At 56.2% G+C, this 22,418-nt stretch overlaps 1 protein-coding gene and 1 long non-coding RNA gene across 4 annotated transcripts in view; one reads left to right on the forward strand and one right to left on the reverse strand.

Moving 5' to 3' along the window:
- LOC144948476 (SH2 domain-containing protein 3C-like) overlaps positions 1-22,418 on the reverse strand; it is an 80,954-nt gene that overhangs the window by 20,779 nt on the left and 37,757 nt on the right. For 2 of the 3 annotated variants that reach the window (XM_078877974.1, XM_078877975.1), the window contains exon 4: positions 21,269-21,308. In XM_078877974.1, coding sequence (XP_078734100.1) covers positions 21,269-21,308 — 40 coding nt within the window. Of the gene's footprint in view, positions 1-10,237; positions 10,714-21,268; positions 21,309-22,418 lie in introns of those variants that run through there. The other variant, XM_078877976.1, reaches the window with a different exon arrangement.
- LOC144948478 (uncharacterized) lies at positions 465-22,117 on the forward strand. The gene is made up of 3 exons (XR_013640161.1): positions 465-481; positions 21,712-21,787; positions 22,023-22,117. It is a non-coding gene; the product is annotated as an uncharacterized LOC144948478 (long non-coding RNA).

The raw sequence follows: 22,418 nt of genomic DNA on the forward strand, positions 1-22,418 counted from the left end.
TCCGGCGATTCCCAGCCAGAGCGGTTGTGGTTGTTTGAGTTGGTTTGCTCACAGAAGATGGACATCACCAAGCCAGCAATGATGTTGGCGTATCGCTCTCTCTGCCCCTCTCTTCTTGTTTGGCTCATCTCTCTCTCTCTCTGCCCTCTCTCTCCCGAGTGGAAGCTCCGTGCCTGATGTCCTGGCGAATCCCGGTCGGCTACTGAAGGCGGCCGTCAGCGGAGCCGTCGTCATCATCATCGGCCAGGGTCCATCCACTGCTGGATGAAGGGACCGCCGCCGCTGCCGCCGCAATCTTACGACCCCGCGATGCCACAATCCGCCCGCTACGCACGCCGCTGTCGTCGGCGGACGTGTTCTACCCACTGCTGGATGGAGGAGGCGGCCTCGCCGCGAGCCGATGCCGGCGCCCCGTACCCTACCCGATACCCGGCTACCCATACCCGGCCGGGTACGGGTACGGGTAAGCCGTGAGTCACTGGTGAGTAACCGATTGTCACTCATTTCCCAACGTCTTGTCTCTTCTCACAATTCAAGTTGCTAAAATCAACCCACCCGCGCCTGCAACATGGCTTCATCCCAGAGGTCGCAATCGGGTACCCGATACCCGTACCCTACCCGTTACCCGGCCGGGTACGGGTAGCCGGGTATTGGGTACGGCCGGGTACCGGTACCCGTTTGCGACCCTGGTGCGGCCGGGTACGGGTATGGGTAAGGAATCAAAACCCGTTTGCGACCTCTGCGTGCCGTCACCCGGCCACGTCTCCCCCCTCCGGCGACGCGTACCACGCCCGAGCCCACGATTCATTTCGTCGGCGGTTGACGGCGACGGGACTCTGGATTCGCTCCTGTGATCTGTGCGCCGCGCGCGCACGGCGGTTCCGGCGCGAACAAACCCTGGCCCACCGCGCTCCTCTGCGCAGTCCCACGTGTCGTGGGCCATCCCTGTGGATCGACTCTGCGGCGTGAGAGTTACGCGCGCCTCCGTGTGTGTTGTGTGTGCGCGTGTGTACCTGGGGAGCGGTGGTGCAGCGGTTAGCGCGCTGCGCCACGAACCCTGCGACCCCGGTTCAATTCCCGCTCACGGCCTACACCGGTGACGATTATCTGAACCGGTCCTGGTGTGTAAACATCGGCATTTGGGAGACAATGGTGGTGGTGGTGGTGGCGATGGTGGTGGGGGGGCGTTGGTGGTGGTGGTGATGGTGGGGGCGGTGGTGGCGATGGTGGTGGGGGGGGCGATGGTGGTGGCGATGGTGGTGATGGTGGCGGCGGTGGTGGTGGTGGTGGCGGTGGTGGCGGTGGTGGCGGTGGTGGCGATGGTGGTGGGGGGGGCGATGGTGGTGGTGGTGGGGGCGGTGGTGGTGGTGGCGATGGTGATGGTGGCGGTGGTGGCGGCGATGGTGGCGATGGCGGCGGTGATGGTGGCGGTGGCGGCGGTGGTGGTGGCGGCGATGGTGGCGATGGTGGTGGCGGTAGCGGTGGTGGCGGAGGCGGCGGTGGTGGTGGTGATGGTGGCGGTGGTGGCGGTGATGATGGTGGTGGCGGTATGGGTAAGGGGGGTGGAGGAGGGCACCGATCGTTGCGTTTGGATTTTCATCATCGACGGCGACAGCGGCACGCTCGGAGCGAACGACGCGCGCGTGGCGGGGGGGAATGCCTCGAATTTAATCTCGAATTTAAAAAAAAGAATTATAACAAACCCCGGCGCGATGAAGTGGCCTCATTGTGCGAGTGAATGATTCCCGAAGAGCGGCGGTCGCCTGGCGGAGCGTCGGCCGCACTCCACCCCGCCAGCGCCCGTACAAAGCGGCCCCTCTCTCTCCGCTCGCTCGCTCATTATTAGAGATTTAGAACTCTGCAAGTGGCGGCTAAGCCGTCAAACAAGCACACACACGCACACACAGGCACACACACGCACACACAAGCACACACACAAGACAAAGATCCCCCGTATAGCCTGAAACAGCTTGTGACGGACTATACGGGGGCAAGTGCTGTTAGCGAGCACCTGTGAAAGGTCCGGTGGGTGACCAGCACCACGCCCGGCCGCCTTTGTCTCCCCAGTGGCGATGTTTACACACCGGGCCAGGTACTCATTTGAGGCTGAGTCGACCTAGGGGAGGCCTAAGACCTGTTTATATAATCGTCACTGGTGTCGGCCGTGAGCGGGAATCGAACTTGGGTTGCCGGGTTCGTAGTGCAGCGCGCTAACCACTACACCACCGCTCCCAAACGCTCACACACACTCGAATACACTCCCATGCTGCCTCATCCACACTCTAACAAAGACATTTTCACATCAAAATGTCACACAAAGACACTCTCACACTCATACACACAAACACCCTCACACACACCAACAAACTCTCATATACACACACTCCCACACACTCACACACCCACACACTCTCACACTCACTGTCACACCCAAGACAAATACATATTCACACCCACTCTCATACATACACACAATCACCCTCACACCCGCACTAACACCCACTCTCACACAAACACTCACACCCACTCACACACTCACGCATTCTCACACACACACATACAAACATACTTTGACACACTCAGACTCTCACACCTAACACCCACTCTCTTACACTCTCACACACTCTCACACACACTCTCACACACACTCTCACACACACACTCTCACACACACTCTCACACACACACTCTCTCACACACTCCCACACACTCACTCTCACACACACACTCTCTCTCTCACACACACTCACTCACACTCACACACACTCTCACACACTCACACACTCACACTCTCTCACACACACACTCTCACACACTCTCACACACACTCTCACACACACACTCTCACACACACTCACACACTCTCACACACACCCTCACACACTCACACACACCCTCACACACTCACACACACACTCTCACACACACTCACACACTCTCACACAACCCTCACACTCTCACACTCACACATTGTCACACACTCTCACACTCTCTCACACCCTCACATACACTCACACACTCTCACACCCTCTCACACACACACTCTCTCACACACTCACACACACACTCTCACACATTGTCACACACTCCACACACACCCTCACACACTCTCACACTCACACACTCACACATTGTCACACACTCACACACTCTCTCACACACTCACACACACACTCTCACACATTGTCACACACTCACAAACACACACACTCTCTCACACTCACACACTCACACATTGTCACACACTCACAAACACACACACTCTCTCACACTCACACACTCACACATTGTCACACACACTCACAAACACACACACTCTCTCACACTCACACACTCACACATTGTCACAAACTCACAAACACACACACTCTCTCACACTCACACACTCACACATTGTCACACACTCACAAACACACACACTCTCTCACACTCACACACTCACACATTGTCACACACTCACAAACACACACACTCTCTCACACTCACACACTCACACATTGTCACACACTCACAAACACACACACTCTCTCACACACTCACACATTGTCACACACTCACAAACACACACACTCTCTCACACTCACACACCTCACACATTGTCACACACCTCACAAACACACACACTCTCTCACACTCACACACTCACACATTGTCACACACTCACAAACACACACACTCTCTCACACTCACACACTCACACATTGTCACACACTCACAAACACACACACTCTCTCACACTCACACACTCACACATTGTCACACACTCACAAACACACACACTCTCTCACACTCACACACTCACACATTGTCACACACTCACAAACACACACACTCTCTCACACTCTCACCTCCACACAGCCCGGGCTGCCAACGCCCCCACCCCCCACTCACCCCCCCCCACCCCCCACTCACCCCACCCCCCCACTCACCCCCACCCCCCACTCACCCCCCACCCCCCACTCACCCCCCACCCCCCACTCACCCCCCCCACCCCCCACTCACCCCCACCCCCCACTCACCCCCACCCCCCACTCACCCCCACCCCCCACTCACCCCCACCCCCCACTCACCCCCACCCCCCACTCACCCCCACCCCCCACTCACCCCCCCACCCCCCACTCACCCCCACCCCCCACTCACCCCCACCCCCCACTCACCCCCACCCCCCACTCACCCCCACCCCCCACTCACCCCCACCCCCCACTCACCCCCACTCACCCCCACCCCCCGTCAGCACACCGCATGGAGCTGGCTGGGCACACATCCAGCAGCCAGCCGAGTGGGAGGGGCGGGGCGGCGAGGGATGAGGGGGTGGGGGCTGCGAGGGGGGGAGGCGGCTGAGATTCTGTCGGGTCGGATGGGGTGCTGCTGGTGGTGCTGCTGGTCTCCATGGCAACCACCGTGGCAGCAGCAGCAGCAAATGTCCGGTTAGGCCACGCACTTAGGCGGCGATTTCATTACGCGCCTTGTTGGTGTCGTGGAAGGGGGGGCATCCACAGTGCTGCGTGCCTGTGACAACGCTTACAACAGTGGGGGGGGTGGGGGGCTGGGTGGGTTTGGGTTTATGGTATTGGCCGTGGCGTTAAAGGGTTTAGTGCCCTATTCGAAAAGATGGAAATTTCAGGATCGCTGCCACTGCCACCGCCACCATCGCCCCCAGCAGAAGTTTCTCACATCCATCCCCGCTGTTCACGCACTTTGTAGTCTTATTGTAACATCAATAATAATGATGATAATGATGATGATATTCCTAACGCTCTCGCAGCCCGACGAGATTTTGTTATTTTAATTTCGTTTAAAATAATGTTTGTTTGGGTGGCGCTGCTTCCTGCTGCTGCTGCTGCTACTTGAACATACAGTGCGATTCTAACAAGTCTAAGGCGCGCTTGGCTACGTACGGTGCGAAAGAAGTGCAACGCACACACACGGACATGCTGCTGCTGCTGCTCATGAACAGTTCACGGTGCAAAGGGCATCAAACAAACTCGGCGAGTTCCGTGTCGATAACAACAGACCCAGGTGCCGTGGGTTGACTGCGGTGCCAGGCTAGGTGCACGAGGAGGTCACTGGGGACAGACCAAGGCGGCGTGGGGTGACTGCGGTGCCAGGCTAGGTGCAGGAGGAGGTCACGGAACCGAACCAGGCGCCGTGGGTTGACTGCGGTGCCAGGCTAGGTGCACGAGGAAGTCACGGGACAGACCCAGGCGCCGTGGGTTGACTGCGGTGCCCAGCTAGGTGCACGAGGAGGTCACTGGGGACAGACCGAGGTGCCGTGGGTTGACTGCTGTGCCAGGCTAGGTGCAGGAGGAAGTCACGGAACGGACCCAGGCGCCGTGGGTTGACTGCGGTGCCAGGCTAGGTGCAGGAGGAGGTCACGGAACGGACCGAAGCGCCGTGGGGTGACGGCAGTGCCAGGCTAGGTGCACGAGGAGGTCACGGAACAGGCCCAGACGCCGTGGGGTGACTGCGGTGCCAGGCTAGGTGCAGGAGGAGGTCACGGAAACGGGCCCAGGCGCCGTGGGTTGACTGCGGTGCCAGGCTAGGTGCACGAGGAGGTCACTGGGGGCAGACTCCCCTGCCAGCGGGGATCCTTCGACACTTCACGTGGCCTCAACATTTGCGTCCGGCGTGACAGGAGCGCCGCGGTGACGTCACCGCCACTTAGCGGCGGTTGTTGTTGTTGTGCCGCTTTAAAAGCTACGAAATATAAAAATGTATAAATATATAACAGCAGGCGACGTTCCTGGCAAGGTCCCTCCTTCCTCCATAGCGCGTGAGAGAGAGGGCCCCGAGTGAAGGCGTGGACGCTAAACTCCGAGTCGCAGGCCGCACCTGCGATCAGCACGCTTGGCTACGTACGGTGCGAAAGAAGTTCAACGTACACCGCGTTGGGCCTGATGTATCGTACAGTACAGCCGCCTCCCTCCCCCCCAGTGCCGGATTATATCCTCTTTGCACAAGTAGCTACATAATGCTACGGGGCCCCGCACTTTCAAGGGCCCCGCGCTAAATGCTTTCAAGCAATCAAGTCCAGTTCGGTGATTCTGCACTTGCTCTATTACTATAGTACTATACCGCCTTCGACTTTTACGAACGACTGGGTGTTTAAGGTTAGCGATTTGTCGGATTATCTGGCTGTATAGCAAATGAAAAAATAAAATTACTTTACTATGCAAGTTAAACATTCATATTTTTATTATTTGTGTTTTTTTTTTATTTAGGGCCCCTTTATAACAACATATGCACTAGCTTAGTCAGGCACTGCCCCCCCCACCCCCTGCCAAACCGGAGATCCACCGGTTCGATTAAACCTCCAGGCGCGGCAGCTGAAACGACGGCACGGGATCCCTAAAATCTTCAAATCCTCACCCCCCCACCCCCCCGCCTCCCACCGGCAGGTCGCGTGCGCCGTGGGGTAAAGTGTGGGCACAGCGCTGCCGTGGAAGAGTAGGCCAATACCCTCTCTCGAGAGAGGCCTCTGCGAGGGCTCCGTCGAGTGGTTGGCCGCTTCCGACGGCAGTGAAGCGAGCCGGAAATTGCACGGCTGCGCCTTGACCGAATTACCAACTACCCATCCACATCCCCAAAAAACAAAGACAAAGATCCCCCGTGTAGGCTCAACAGACTGCCGTTCCAAGTGCTCTTCGCGAGCAGCACCTATGAAGACCGGCACGGCACACGAGGGGCGTGGGGTAGCCAGCACCGCGCCCGGCCGCCTTTGTCTCCCTCGTGGTGATCTTTATTCATCGCATCAGGTACTCATTTAAGGCTAAGTTGGCCTAGGGGAGGCCCAACACCTGCCCAAATATATTGTTTGTGAGCGGTAATCGAACTCGGGTCGCCGGGTTCGTAGCGCAGCGCACTAACCCCTACACTACCGCTCCCAAAACACACACACCAATACCTACCACTGCACCTGTGCCAGGCCAGGTGCACTAAGAGTCTAGTACGAGGAGGTTACGGAACAGACCCCAGGTGCCATGGGTTGACTGTCAACCCACACACACACGCACATCCGCACACAAAGGCAAAGATCCCCCGTATAGCCTGAACAGACTGTTGGGGAAAGTGCTATGAGCGGGTACCTATGAAGGCCGCCACGGCACATGAGGGGTTGGTGGCTAACAGCACGCCCGGCCGCCTTTGTCTCCCCAGTGGTAATGTTAACACACCACACGAGGTACTCCACACACATGCGCACAACCACGCACACGCACAACCACACACACATCCACACACACACACACGCACATCCACACACATGCACACATACACACACACACGCGCACATCCACACACACATCCACACACACACATCCACACACACACACACACATCCACACACACACACATCCACACACACACATCCACACACACACACATCCACACACACACACATCCACACACACGCGCGCACAACCACACACACACATCCACACACACATCCACACACACACACATCTACACACATACATCTACACACACACACGCACACATCCCCACACACACACATCCACACACACACACATCCACACACACATACATCCACACACACACATCCACACACAGACACATCCACACACACATCCACAGACACACATCCACACACACACATCCACACACACACATCCACACACACACACATCCACACACACACATCCACACACACATCCACACACACACATCCACACACACACATCCACACACACGCACACATCCACACACACACACATCCACACACACACACATCCACACACACATCCACACACACACGCGCACATCCACACCCACACATCTACACACACACACATCTACACACACACATCCACACACACACACACGCACACATCCCCACACACACACATCCACACACACACATCCACACACACACACCCACACACACACACATCCACACACAGACACATCCACACACACATCCACAGACACACATCCACACACACACACATCCACACACACATCCACACACACATCCACACACACACACATCCACACACACACACATCCACACACACACATCCACACACACACGCACGCACACATCCCCACACACACACATCCACACATCCACACACACACACACATCCACACACACACATCCACACACACACACCCACACACACATCCACAGACACACATCCACACACACACACACATCCACACACACATCCACACACACACACATCCACACACACACACATCCACACACACACATCCACACACACGCACACATCCACCCACACGCACACATCCACACACACGCACACATCCACACACACGCACACATCCACACACACGCACACATCCACACACACACACATCCACACACACACACATCCACACACACACACATCCACACACACATCCACGCACACACATCCACACACACACACACATCCACGCACACACACATCCACACACAAACATCCACACACACGCACACAGACACATCCACACACACATCCACAGACACACATCCACACACACACATCCACACACACACATCCACACACACACACATCCACACACACACATCCACACACACACACATCCACACACACATACACACACACACATCCACACACACATCCACACACACACATCCACACACACACACACGCACACATCCCCACACACACACATCCACACATCCACACACACACATCCACACACACACACATCCACACACACACACGCGCCCACAACAAATAAACCATGACGCAATCGCTCGGAATCACTGGGAGGGCACCGAAGCCGTCATCCTTGGCACCACCCGTGACTCGCTTTGCATCCCACACGGAGAAGTGGAAACTCCACTCACGGACGGCAACAAAAGGTGATCCCGGGAATTAGTCTCAGCCGGTGATCCCCGGGGCCTGGATTGGCGACTCTCAGAACAGATATCCACGCACGTGCACACGGTACGCGCCACAAAGACAAAGAGCGCCCGTATAGCCTGAACAGACCGTTGGGGCAAGTGCTGTTAGCGAGCACGGCACACGAGCGGGCGGCCAACAACCAGGCCCCGGCCGCCTTTGTCTCCCCAGTGGCGATGTTTACCACAAACCGCACCAGGTACTCATTTGAGGCTGAGTCGGCCCAGCGGAGGCCCACGACCGGTCAAGTTAATCGTCAGCTGTGTTGGCCGTGAGTTGGAATGGAACTCGGCTCGCTAACCGCCGCACCACCGCTCTCCACACACTCCCCAACACTCTGCACCACCGCTCCCCCTAACACCTCCACCTGCACCACCGCCCCCCGTAACACCTCCACCTGCACCATCAACCCACGTGACACCTCCACCTCCACCACCGCTCCCCATGACACCTCCACCTACACCACTGCTCCTCCACCTGCACCACCGCTCCCCCTAACACCTCCACCTGCACCACCGCTCCCCGTGACACCTCCACCTCCACCACCGCTCCCCATGACACCTACACCACCGCCCACGTAACACCTACACCTACACCACCACTCCTCCACCTACACCACCACTCCCCGTGACACCTCCACCTGCACCACCGCCCCACGTGACACCTCCACCTGCACCACCGCCCCACGTGACACCTCCACCTGCACCACCGCCCCACGTGACACCTCCACCTACACCACCGCCCCACGTGACACCTCCACCTGCACCACCACCCCACGTGACACCTCCACCTGCACCACCGCCCCACGTGACACCTCCACCTGCACCACTGCCCCACGTAACACCTCCACCTGCACCACCCCACGTGACACCTGCACCACCGCCCCACGTGACACCTGCACCACCGCCCACGTAACACCTCCACCTACACCACCGCTCCTCCACCTGCACCACCGCTCCCCGTAACACCTCCACCTGCACCACCGCTCCACGTAACACCTGCACCACCGCCCCACGTGACACCTGCACCACCGCCCCACGTGACACCTGCACCACCGCCCCACGTGACACCTGCACCACCGCTCCACGTAATACCTGCCCCTCCTCTCACTGTGGGCTGTGCCACCTCCGGTCTATCAACGGCCGGCCCGCAAATCATCCGGCGAGTGCATGAAGCCACGTGTCATCGTCTCCATCATCGTCGTCACCGCCACCGTCAACAGCGGCGTCACGCCGGGACGTGGCCGTAACTAAAACAAATATGAAACGCGCGATCGATGAATTTTGTTGTTGTTGTTGTAACGTAATCTATTCCACAAGCGGAGAAAGTCTCTGCGCACTCACCGCGTGACGCTTCGCGCACGGATAGCTGTGCCTCCCTCTCCTCCGCGGCGCGTCAAAGTGCCCGGCCATGGAGCGGGCGACGCCGGTGTCATCGACGACGATGCGAGGGAGGAGGAGGATGACGACGAGGACGACGAGGAGGAGGAGGACGGAGGGAGGTAGCGCCGCTCGCGACACCGAGGAACGCGTCGTGAAGTTTAACAAAAAAAATTAAGAAAATAAAAAAACCTCGCCGGCAAACGTCGACGGGGAGCCAATCGCGGCGGGGTTAAAGGGATCAGCGATGACGGACGACGCTCGGGCGGCGTGAAGGGGGCTCGTGAAGGGGGCTCGTGAAGGGGGTTTGCTGCCCGCCCACCTGCGAGGACGCTGCGCTAACGTCGCACGAAACGCGGAACATTGCGCCCGTTGCCCATGGCGAATTGTGACGTCTCGTGGCGGCGGTGGAGGAGAGGGAGAGAGAGAGGCAGGGAGTGCGTGAGAGGGAGGGAGAGAGAGAATGAGAGAGAGAGCGTGCGTGAGAGAGAGAGGGGGGGGGGCGAGGGAGAGAGTGCGTGAGAGGGAGGGAGAGAGAGAATGAGAAAGAGCGTGAGAGAGAGAGAGGGGGAGCGAGGGAGAGAGTGCGTGAGAGGGAGGGAGGGAGAGAAAGAGCAGAGCGTGAAATCTATCGTGAAATCTTTAATTTAAAAAGGGGATTTACATAAAGCAAAGCATTAAAAAAAACGAAATGATGAACGAAGCAAAGTGCCGACTACACCGAGCATCTTCTTGTTTCCTCTGATCGTAAAAAAAGAAAAGAGGGAGAGAGGGAGGAGTGTGAGAGAGAGGGAGGGAGGGAGCGAGGGAGAGAGTGCGGGGTATTGACGGCTGTTTAAATGCTACCCCTCCCCGGCTTCAAACGCGCGCACGCACGAACGCACACACACGCGAACGTACACACACACGCACGTACACACACGCACACATACACACGCACGCACACACACACACGCACACACACACACGCGAACGTACACACGCACGTACACACACACACGCACGCATGCACACACGCACACACACGCACACACACGCACGTACAAACACGCGCGCACACGCACGTACACACACGCACGCACCTACGCACGCACACGTACACGCACATGCACGCACACACGCATGCACACGCACGCACACACACGTGCGCACATGCACGCACGCACGCACACGCACGCACGCACTTACGCACGCACATGCACGCACACGCGCGTGCTTGGAATCGCCCGAGCGAGTCCAGCCACTGAGGGCCATGTGGAGCTGCAACCTTGCCACCTGTAAGCCTCCTGCGTTTGGGCTCGCGTTCCCCCCCCCCCCCCCTTTCAAGGGATTACAAAGAGATTTGTTTGTTTGTTGTTGACAGCGGGAGTTTGCGGCCGTGACTTTTTTTTGCTCCGTTCCTCCGAAGATCGCGGCTCTCGCAAGCGGCGGTGGCGGTAGGAGAAATGGGATGGGAAGTGAAATCTGACCCTGGCAACTTCTGTGGGCCGTGGCATCTGCACAGCAGCGCTCTCATCTCGCCCGGGGTCAACTTCCAGGGGTCAGGGTCACTGAGCCGGCAACGATGAGCGCCCTGGGTTTCGAATCCGCGTTGCGGAGTGCGTCGATTTCGACGGCTGCAGCTGTCGCTTATTGGATATGCGCACACACACACAGGGGCGCTTCAAACGCTCAAGAATGTGAACGCTTCTGAGAATTTGCAACGACGCCGCAAGCAATGTGCTGCCCCGGGCTCTGGAGATCACCTGGAGGAGATGCCAGGGCGCGCGTGGTGACAACGATGGTGAACAAGTGGGAGACTCTTTGACTTTTCGAAGCTGTAAACATGACTTTTAGATTTGACGCTTTCGTGACTGCAAGGATTCATACTATTAGGTTTTTTCGGTAAAGCCACGTAGCCCCGCTCACCACCCCCACGTTCCATTCCCTGGTTGCCACATTCAGATAAGCCCCTCCCCCCTTAACTTGTATTTAAGGGCTGGTCTTTTGGAATTTTTCTCACTTGATGCAGTAAATTTAGCTGTGACGGTCCCACCTGATGACGGAGACTTGTGTTGCCTCCGAAACGTCGTGATTTATTATTTTATTTTATTTCCATTATTACTTTTATTAACTTTTAATTTTTTACCTACGTGACTTTACCGAAACAACCTAAGAGTATAAACATGACATTTGTTATCTTGTTGCGGTGTAGTATTATCCGTTCTTTTTCGATTAAAATCGATAGTAACCCCATAGAAGCGTTAAACACATTTTGAAGCACTCTGCACATAAATATTTTGATGACTCGCACGGAGACCCGTAAAGAATCACAAAGTGATGCACATGATCTAAAGAGAGATTCGTAAGAGAAGCCATAGACACAAAGACAAAGATCCCCCGTATAACCTTAACAGACTGTTGGGGCAAGTGCTGTTAGCGAGCAGCACCTATGAAGGCCGGCACGGCACACGAGGGTGAGAGGGTGGCCAGCAACCGTGCCCGGCCACCTTTGTCTCCCTAGTGGCGATGTTTACACACCGCAGCGGGTACTCATTTTGAGGCTGAGTCGATCTAGTGTTGCCACAGGCCCGGTCCAGACAATCGTCACTGGTGTTGGCCGTGAGCGGGAATCGAACTCGGGTCGCCGTGTTCGTAAGCGCAGAGCGATGACCGCTACACCACCGCTCCTGGCCACAGTCACACACACTCACACGCAGACCCGTAGACTCGTGTAATTACGTGGACTGAGTTAACGATTAAACGGGGTTTTAATTTGTGCCGAGTTAAATGGTCTCAGCCCCTGCTCACTAATAGCTTACCTTGAGACTGGTAGATATATGGGCAGAGACATATACTGGGGGAGAATGAGTAGTAAACATTTACACAAAGTACCTTTTACCTGGAGGTCACAAGACACTTTACAAAACAAAGACAAATATTCCCCGTATAGCCTTTACAGACTGTTGGGGCAAGTGCGGTTAGCGAGCAGCACCTATGAAGGCACACGAGGGAAGTGGGTGGTCAGAACCACGCCCGGCCGCCTTTGTCTCCCCAGTGGCGATGTTTACTGCACACCTCGCCAGGTACTCATTTGAGGCTGAGTCGACCTAGGGGAGGCCCAGGACCGGTTCAGATGTTTGCCACTCAAGTTGGTGGCCGTGAGCGGGAATCAAACTCGGGTCGTCGGGGTCGTGGCGCAGCGCGCTAACCGCTGCGCCACCGCTCCCCACGCTGTACAAAGCAGACGCACACACACACACGCGCGCAGGCTCACGCCAATACAGTCCAACCCCAAAACTAAGGATTCAAGAAATGTAAAACAGCTCTTAAGCATAAGTTGCGTCTTAAGGCGCGATTTAAGTCAAACGAGGTGGGGGTGGCAGGGGGTTTCCCGCACCTCCGATTAGCACGGTTGGCTACGTACGGTGCGAAAGAAGTTCAACATATTCTTATTCTTAGGTTTTTTCGGTAAAGTCACGTAGGTAAAAAATGAAAATTAATAAAAGTAAAATAAAAATAAAATAAAAATCACGACGTTTCGGAGGCAACACAAGCTTCCGTCTTCAGGTGGAACCGTCACAGCACGATTGCTGTTTCAAGTAAGACCTAGACTCACAGAGAGACCCATACTCACACACAGACCAATAGACTCACACAGAGACCCATAGACTCACACAGAGATCCATAGACTCACACAGAGACCCATAGACTCACACAGAGACCCATAGACTCACACAGAGACACATAGACTCACACAGAGACCCACAGACACACACAGAGACCCATAGACTCACACAGAGACCCACTCACACAGAGACCAATAGACTCACACAGAGACCCATAGACTCACACAGAGACCCATAGACTCACACAGAGACCCATAGACTCACACAGAGACCCATAGACTCACACAGAGACCCATAGACTCACACAGAGACCCATAGACTCACACAGAGACCCATAGACTCACACAGAGACCCATAGACTCACACAGAGACACATAGACTCACACAGAGACCCACAGACTCACACAGAGACCCATAGACTCACACAGAGACCCACTCACACAGAGACCCATAGACTCACACAGAGACCCATAGACTCACACAGAGACTCATAGACTCACACAGAGACCCATAGACTCACACAGAGACCCATAGACTCACACAGAGACCCATAGACTCACACAGAGACCCATAGACTCACACAGAGACCCATAGACTCACACAGAGACCCACAGACTCACACAGAGACCCATAGTTTGTTGTCCTTCTCCCGCACCTCCGATTAGCGCAGTTGGCTACGTACGGTACGAAAGAAGTTTAACGCACGTACACACATACTGTTTGGTTCTTTTGGTAAAGTCACGTAGGTATAAAATAAAATAAATCACGACGTTTCGGGCGCTTGTATTACGCTTGTATTGCGCCCGAAACGTCGTGATTTATTTTATTTTATACATATGTTATTATTTTATTTTTCTACCCACGTGACTTTACCGAAAGAACCAAAGAGTATGGATTCCTGCAGTCACGACAGCTTCAAATCCAGTACGTACGCAACGCAGTCAGCAGGGCTAACGCTTGGCGAAAGTGAATCACGCAGTCGCGCGTCCTACAGAATAGGCTACGGGGGTGTCGATTCATGTTTTGTAAATCAAACGGGAAGCTCACGGACCGCGCGTAGGAGGGGGGGATTCCTGGGCATGACCTCGCCGCTCTCCGTTGAGTCGCCGCCCGCCACCCACCCACCCACCCGGCCGCTTGCAGCGGAGAAGCAGCAAAAGCCGAAGTGAAATTCTTTGCTCGAGTGATTTTTTGTTATGTTCATCCGCTCGAGTTAAATAAACGATGGGGAAGCAGCGGACGCCCCCCCACCCCCATCGCACAGCGCCGCACCTGTGTGGGAACTCCAACTCAGCCGCCGGCAGGTGCGGGGGCGAGGAGGAGGATGGAGGGGGGGGGAGCGTGACCGGCCGCATTCTCGAATCCCCGGCAGATGCGCGCGTGACACACGCTCGTGACGCACGCGCATGACGCGTGCGTCACGTGCGTGAGCAACAACGCAAACACGTGGAGGCGGCGCGTGGATGTCGATTGCGCAACACTCGCCGTCGTGATGATCCGCCCGCGACCTCTGGACCGTGAACTTGGGCAACGCTCGCGCGGGCCAGAGGGCGGCTCCCTCGCCGGCAGTCAGGACGTGCGGGCGGACGGACGGACAGGCGGATGTCGGGAAATTTCACATTTCCTTTGGCAAGAATCTGTCGGCGCAAGAGCTACTTTCCTTTTCGAAGTAAATTGGTAAAAAAAATAAAAGTCAACATAAAAATTGTCGTGCGTCCGAACGAGAAATCTGTTGCCGGTCATCTCTGCTGGCAGCCCTGAGCGGGTCGTGGAATTTCCACGTTCCTATGACAGGAACCGGTTTAATATCTCGGAGTCAGAATAACTTCCCGGACAAGCGCGATGCGAGAGATATTGAGCCGCGGTGTACGTAGTATGTTGAACTTCTTCTGCACCGTACGTAGCCGACCGCGCTAAACGGCGCAGAGGAGGACCTGGGTGTCTGCCTGAGCTGCGAATGAATTTCCCTTCCACTGCAGACAAGTATCTGGACACACAAAAACAAAGATGCCCCGTGTAGCCTTCCACAGGATGTTGGGGCAAGTGCCGTTCACGAGCAGCACAAACGAAGGCCGGCACAGCACACGAGGCGGTGGGTGGCCAACTCCACGCCCGGCCGCCTTTGTCTCCCCCCCCCCCAGCACTGACGTTACTTACAGCCCGAACCAGAAACTCATTTAAGGCAGAGTCGACCTAGGGGAGGCCCAGGACCGGGTTCAGATATTCGTCACCGGCGTTGGCGGCCACGAGCGGGAATCGAACTCGGGTCGTCGGGGGTTCGTAGCGCGGCACCACCGATCGATCCGCCACCGCCACCCCGCACACTACCAAAGCCTCACCACGTGCACGCGCGTCACCACGCGCGCGCGCGTCACCACGCGCGCGCGCGTCACCACGCGCACGCGCAGCTCACTGTGACCCCTTTCGACCGGGCGCGGTATTCATGGAATTCTCCGGCACCTCCACCGCACCGGCTATGATGAGCCACAGAGCCCAGGTCATCAAATGCTGTGACGTGTTTGCAGTCAAAGATCACGTGGTTAAGATCACAAGTATACCACCTTTCATGAATCATGGATAACACTTGACTTCTGGTCTGATAATTTTTTCTTGTCAATCCGCTGCTGGATAAACTGTCCTATGGACATGCTCATCCCCGTCATACGAACGTGGAATTTCCACCAACGGCTCGACTCTGGGAGATACAGAGCTTCATGGGTCATCGGATTTCTACGGGATAAAGATTCTGAACAGAGATTCTGATTCTCTCTCGGTGGTCATGTGAGCCGCTTTGTGATGCACGCTGGGAGTGTGGGGGGGGGGGATTGTCGTTGTGTGACCATACTTCACCACGCTGGTCAGTGCCGATTGGTGAACGATGGGGGGGGGGGGGGGCAGATCAGGGTGAGTTATGAGCAGTCGTCTGGTCCAATGTACGCTTAAAAAAAATCAATAAAATGTACTATATTTTTCTTTTTTCATAAATCGATGGAGCCTGCTATATTTTAAAATCAATACGGAGCAGTCAAAGCTGTAACAAGTTTGCTCACCGCCGCCAACGTCGCTTACGTTGGGGGGTGCGCGCTTCTGTGCGACGTCCGTGCCGCCCGTAACACATCCCTGCAGCGGAGGGAGCTGGTAGGAACGTTGGGTTGCTCGGTCAATGGCCTGCAGGGTCAACGGCGGCGTGGTGTATTCCGCAAATATGCCCGACTGTGAGGGCGGGCACAAGCCGGCGTGAGTAGGTTAAACGTTGAGTTTTATAAGGGCACCACGGGGTGACCAGCCCCTCCCCACCCAGCCCCACCCAGCCCTACCCCACCCAGCCCCACCTCTCCCACCCCCCACCCAGCCCCTCCCCTCCCCACCCTCCCCACCCAGCCCCTCCCTACCCTCCCCACCCAGCCCCTCCCCACCCTCCCCTCCCCTCCCCACCCAGCCCCTCCCCAACGAGCCCCTCCCCACCCAGCCCCTCCCCACCCTCCCCTCCCCACCCAGCCCCTCCCCACCCATTCCCTCCCTCCCCACCCAGCCTCTCCCTGCACGACGGACGGACGGACACAATAATCCCCTGTGGGCTGGTGTAACCAGGAGGTTCCAACCAGTATAATCTGCGGCATAGCTCGCGAGCCAGAGGTGGATCGGACCGCTCACCGCCATCATCAGCAACGACAGTCGCGATGCGTCCGCTGATGGGGGTGGGAAGGGTTCACTCAGCCCATCATCACTCCCTCCGGGGTCAGTTAAAATAAAGTAGCACTTTGCGCAGGGTGGGGGGGAGGGTGGGGTGGGTAGTCCATCGATGTTGGCTTTCCTATGAACGCACTCATCCACCGCCGCTGACCAGAGTAACGTGGAATTTTTTCCACCCACTTTGCTCTGCAGGGTCTGCAAAAATAATTTGAGCGGCGTGAAAAAAACCTGAGACGTTTTTTTAGGGTCGATCACGGATTACGATGGGTACGCGTTGGTTTTAGTCTCCATCTAATTCATCGCCTTCTTCATCTCCTTCATCAACATCTCCTTCATCTCCTTCGTCATCATCTTCATCGTCTTCATCTTCCTCCGCTTCCAAACGTGGCCATCGTTCGGCCGCCGCCGGCGGTGCGACGTTGAGTCTTCCCCGGCGGTGACCGCTCTGCGCTCTGCCCCCCCCCCACCACCACCCATCCTCCCCGCGTGCCCCCCCCGCGGGGACACACAAAGCGGCGTTCTGTATCTGACGACACGAGGGCCGTGGTGTCGCACGGCACGGGGGAGGGGGGGGGGCGGTGGGGGCTTTGTATCTGTATCGGTGCACACAACGCTTGCCCTATGCCGAGAGATTTCCTTTCAAGTGGATGCGCTGAGTTTTATTTTTTTATTTTTTCATTTTTTTACTCTTCCACCCCATACCCCCATGCCCAGATATTGCCGGTCTCGGGGTCCCCGGTTCACTCCGCGCCAACTCGTGTGTTTATATTATTACTGATACTACTAATATCGTCATCACGGGTCGTGTTCTAGCCACTGTTGGATGAAATATAGGCCCCCCCCCCACCACCCATCCCCCCCCCCCCGAACTCTCCGGCCATCTCCCGTCTCCCATGGTCGGTGCGATGCTATGGAATTCATCTTCGCCGCGTTGCCGAGCGCAGCGTCGTGAGGGTTATTTTACTATGGACACAAAAACTATATTGTCTCTTTGTGCATTGCGATCCTCGCCACACTGTCACCAAATGATGGAATAGTCCCGTTGGGACACCATCAACTCGCTACACTGCAGTCTCTCTGCGTGAGTCTGTGGTTATTGCAGAAACTTGACTCCTTCGCAAAATGTTTCCTCTTTGGCGTTTGAGCATCTTAACACCGTTTCTTATGTTTCAGAACAGGGCACAATGCGCGCGGCCAGTGCATTCTGGGAGGCCCCCGACCGCGCAAAACGATGGCCACCCCAAAATTAAAAATAAAATCACCCCGGGTGCTTCTTGTTGTGTCCCGGACACACAGACAGACAGAGATCGTAACAACTATCTATAGATATAAAATGGAAATTTGTGAATATGTGTGTCTGTTCGAAATGCTTAGCATACTTCCCGGCATGCAACAAACTTGAAATTTGCCATGTGGGTAGCTTCCAGACTGTACACAATGCAACACGTATAAAAATAGACTTTTTGGGGGGGGGATATATTTTGCACGGCAAGTGAGCGGTGACGTCACATCTGTGATGTCACCCGCATGCGGCAGCGTCACGCAGTGTGCCTGCTGACGTCACGCATCCCACCCCCCCCACGCTCCGCGTAGGACGTGTATTAATCCAAGACAAGAATCCAAGTCCCGGGCGATGCCGGGTAGTCAAGCTCGTGTTAAATAAAACATGAGCGCAGCCCCCACCGCCCCCCCGGCTACGTAGCGCGTGAACGCATCAGCCTTGCGTCCCGGGGGGGGGGGTGGTGGAGTGGGGGGGGCACCCCCACAGAAGCGGCTGCTTGCGTGGCTTCACGACGCAGCGCCGCGACCCAACGCCCGATTCCGCGCATTCCGCGCCCGCGGTGCCGTCATCTACTCGACGCTTTGTGTGTGAGAGAGTGAAGGGGGGGGGGGAAGGGGGGGGGGGAGAAGGGGGGGGGTAACAGAGTGGAACCCTCCCCCCTCACCCCTCACCCCAACCCCCCCCCCCCCAGTCAAAGGCTGGACGTCTCAATCGGCGCCGTCTACCATTTCCCTCCCCGCGCCGACCCCACCGAGATCAAATGAGGCCTTTCAGTGGCAGCCCGAGAGTGAGAGTGTGCTGTTGGGTGGGGGAGGTGTGTCTGTGCGTGTGTGTGATGGTGTGTGTCTGTGTGTGTGTGCGTGTTGTTGTGGGGAGCGGTAGTGTCGCGGTTAGTGCTGCGCTGCGCTACGAACCCGGCGACACGGGTTCGATTCCCGTTCACAGCCAACACCGGTGACGATTATCTGCACCGATCCTGGGCCTCGCCTAGGTCGTCTCGGCCTCAAATGAGTTTCCAGGTGCGGTGTGTGAATATCACCACTGGGGAGACAAAGGCGGCCGGGCGTGGTGCTGGCCACCCACCCCCTCGTGTGCCATGCCCTGTCTTTATACAGCACTTGCCCCAACAGTCTGCTAAAGGCTAGATATCTTTACACGCCACGCCAAGGTAGTACATTTTTAAGGCCGAGCCAACCTAGGGGAGGCCCAGCACTGGTTCAAACTGGCCGTGAGCGGGATCCGTAGCGCAGCGCGCTAAGCCCTGCGCCACCGCTCTCCGTGACGAGCAGCACAGCAGCAGAAGCATCGCCGGTGGCAGCGCGGAAACTCAGACCACAATCGCACGCTTGTCCCAGGGTCTAAACCTCACCCCCCATCCTCACCCCCCATCCTCACTGTCACTCCCTACACCCCCTCGCTCAACCGCCCCCCCCCTCGCCAAACCGCCCCCCCCCCCCCGGCCCCCCCCCCCTCTTTCTCATGCTAATTACGCAATCGCACGGAACAATTCCTCGCGCTGGAGTTCTTCCGCGACAAGGGAGACGCGGGAGATGGGGACAACCGTCAGCTGGCTCTGTGGGGTTGGTGGTGGCGGTGGTGGCGGTGGTGTCGGTGGTGGCGATGATGGCAGCGGTGGTAGCGGTGGTGGTAGCGGTGGTGGTGGCAGTGATGGTGATGGCGATGGTGGCGGTGGCGGTGGTGGCGATGGTGGTGTGGTGGTGGCGGTGATAGCGGTGGTGGCGGTGGTGGCGATGGTGGCTGTGGTGGCGGTGGTAGTGGCAGTACTCAAAATAAAAAGTAAAATGGACAGACGAAGCCCCCCACCCCCGCCACGGTGGCTAGGAGATGTTTACTACCTCGCCTGGTATGCAGGAGGTCGTGGGCTCGATCCAGACCTTGACGCCTGCTTTAAGAGTATTTGGCTGCTATAATTTTCCACGCAATAAGCCGAGCTATCATTTATGGCCAGGTAACTTCTAAAAAAGAGCTACATAGCTCAGTGGGCCTTACCTGGTAAAAAACGAAATGTACGGATGTTTAACGTCTTTCTCAACGTACGTAGACAACCGCGCTAATCGGAGGTGCGCTGAAAGGACCGCAAACTAAACACAAAAATCAGTTCTAGGAAAAACGAGTTTTCGATCAAGATGACGGCTAAAAAAGTACATAGCTCCAGTGGGCTTCCTAATATCGGGAAGGAAGAGCGTTCCAGACGGCCGCAGAAGCGCATCCGAAGGCGCCGCGTGATGCGGCGACCGCCGCCGTCTGTGATTCGACGGCTTTGCAGAGAAGCCGCCGCTGCCGCCGCCGCTGCTGCTACAAGGACGACCGGAGTTTGCGTGATGGTGGTTCATGTCGGGCGAGTGTCCCACACTTGTTTGTCATCGCGCGTACACAAACACCGCGGCTCACCTTGACACCATCAGCGTAGCCCTCTGACTTGTGCATGAGGCTGAGGAAGAGAGAGAGGGGTGCGGGGAGGGTGGGGGGGGAAGAGACGTTAATAGTCAAATTTAGATTTAAAGCTTTCGTGACTGTAGGGATTCATATTCTTGGTTCTTTCGGTAAAGTCACGTAGAAGGGAAATAATAAAATAATAAAAATAAAACTATAAAATTCTCACGACGTTTAGATTGCAACACAAGCAATAATCATCAGGTGTGAAAACCACCTGAGAATTTTATTGTTTTATTTTTATTATTTTATTATTTCCCTTCTACGTGACTTTATCGAAAGAACCAAGAATACGTTAAGAGTCGTTAGCAATCTCTTGTACGCACGTACGTTGAACTTCTTTCGCGCCATACATGGTCAATCGTGTACGTATGTTATCTGTTGACATTTTTATCGTGCAGTACGTTGCCAACCGCGCTAATCGGAGGTGCGGGGGAAGGACAACAAACTGGACGCAAAGAAGCAGCAAGGCGCCAGGTATGTAACCAAAAATAATTTGACACATTTTTGTTTTTTGTTGTCATCGACATCGACTCACCATCGTCGACCGTTCGACGACGATGCCCGCCCGTCGCGTCTCCGCACGGTCTTTTAAAAATATCTAATTTCCCTTCTCTCCCTTTTTCTCTCTCCAAAACATCGCCGCGGGCATCTCCGCTTTTTCTCCCTCCGTCGCTTTATCGACTCCTGCATTTTTATCGCCCTTTTCAAGAACCCAGGATTACGGCGGTGAACATCGGACACGGGAGCGAGGAACGCGACACGCAACGGCAGGCCCGGGACGCGCGTAACGCACCCCCCCCCCCCCCCCCCGTGAGTAGGGAAGGGACGTGGGCATCTGGGGCTCACCGGCCTACCCACGACGGAGTAGGAGGAGGGGGGGGTAACGATCGAGGGAACTTGGCCCTTCGTACCGAACGCTTCCTAATGCTGTCCGCGCCACCGCCAGCGTTAACCGAGCGGGGGGGGGGAGGGCAACGTTCCTACGAATGTAACGCCAGAAACGGCATCAATTCAAAGTTTGTCTTTACACCATTGGAACCTCATTTGCCAGTAAAAAAATATGATAATTGGTTTTTTACCCTTCTATCTGGCAACAAAACTGACA

Source organism: Lampetra fluviatilis, chromosome 49, assembly GCF_964198595.1.
Source record: "Lampetra fluviatilis chromosome 49, kcLamFluv1.1, whole genome shotgun sequence".
NCBI lineage: Eukaryota > Metazoa > Chordata > Hyperoartia > Petromyzontiformes > Petromyzontidae > Lampetra > Lampetra fluviatilis.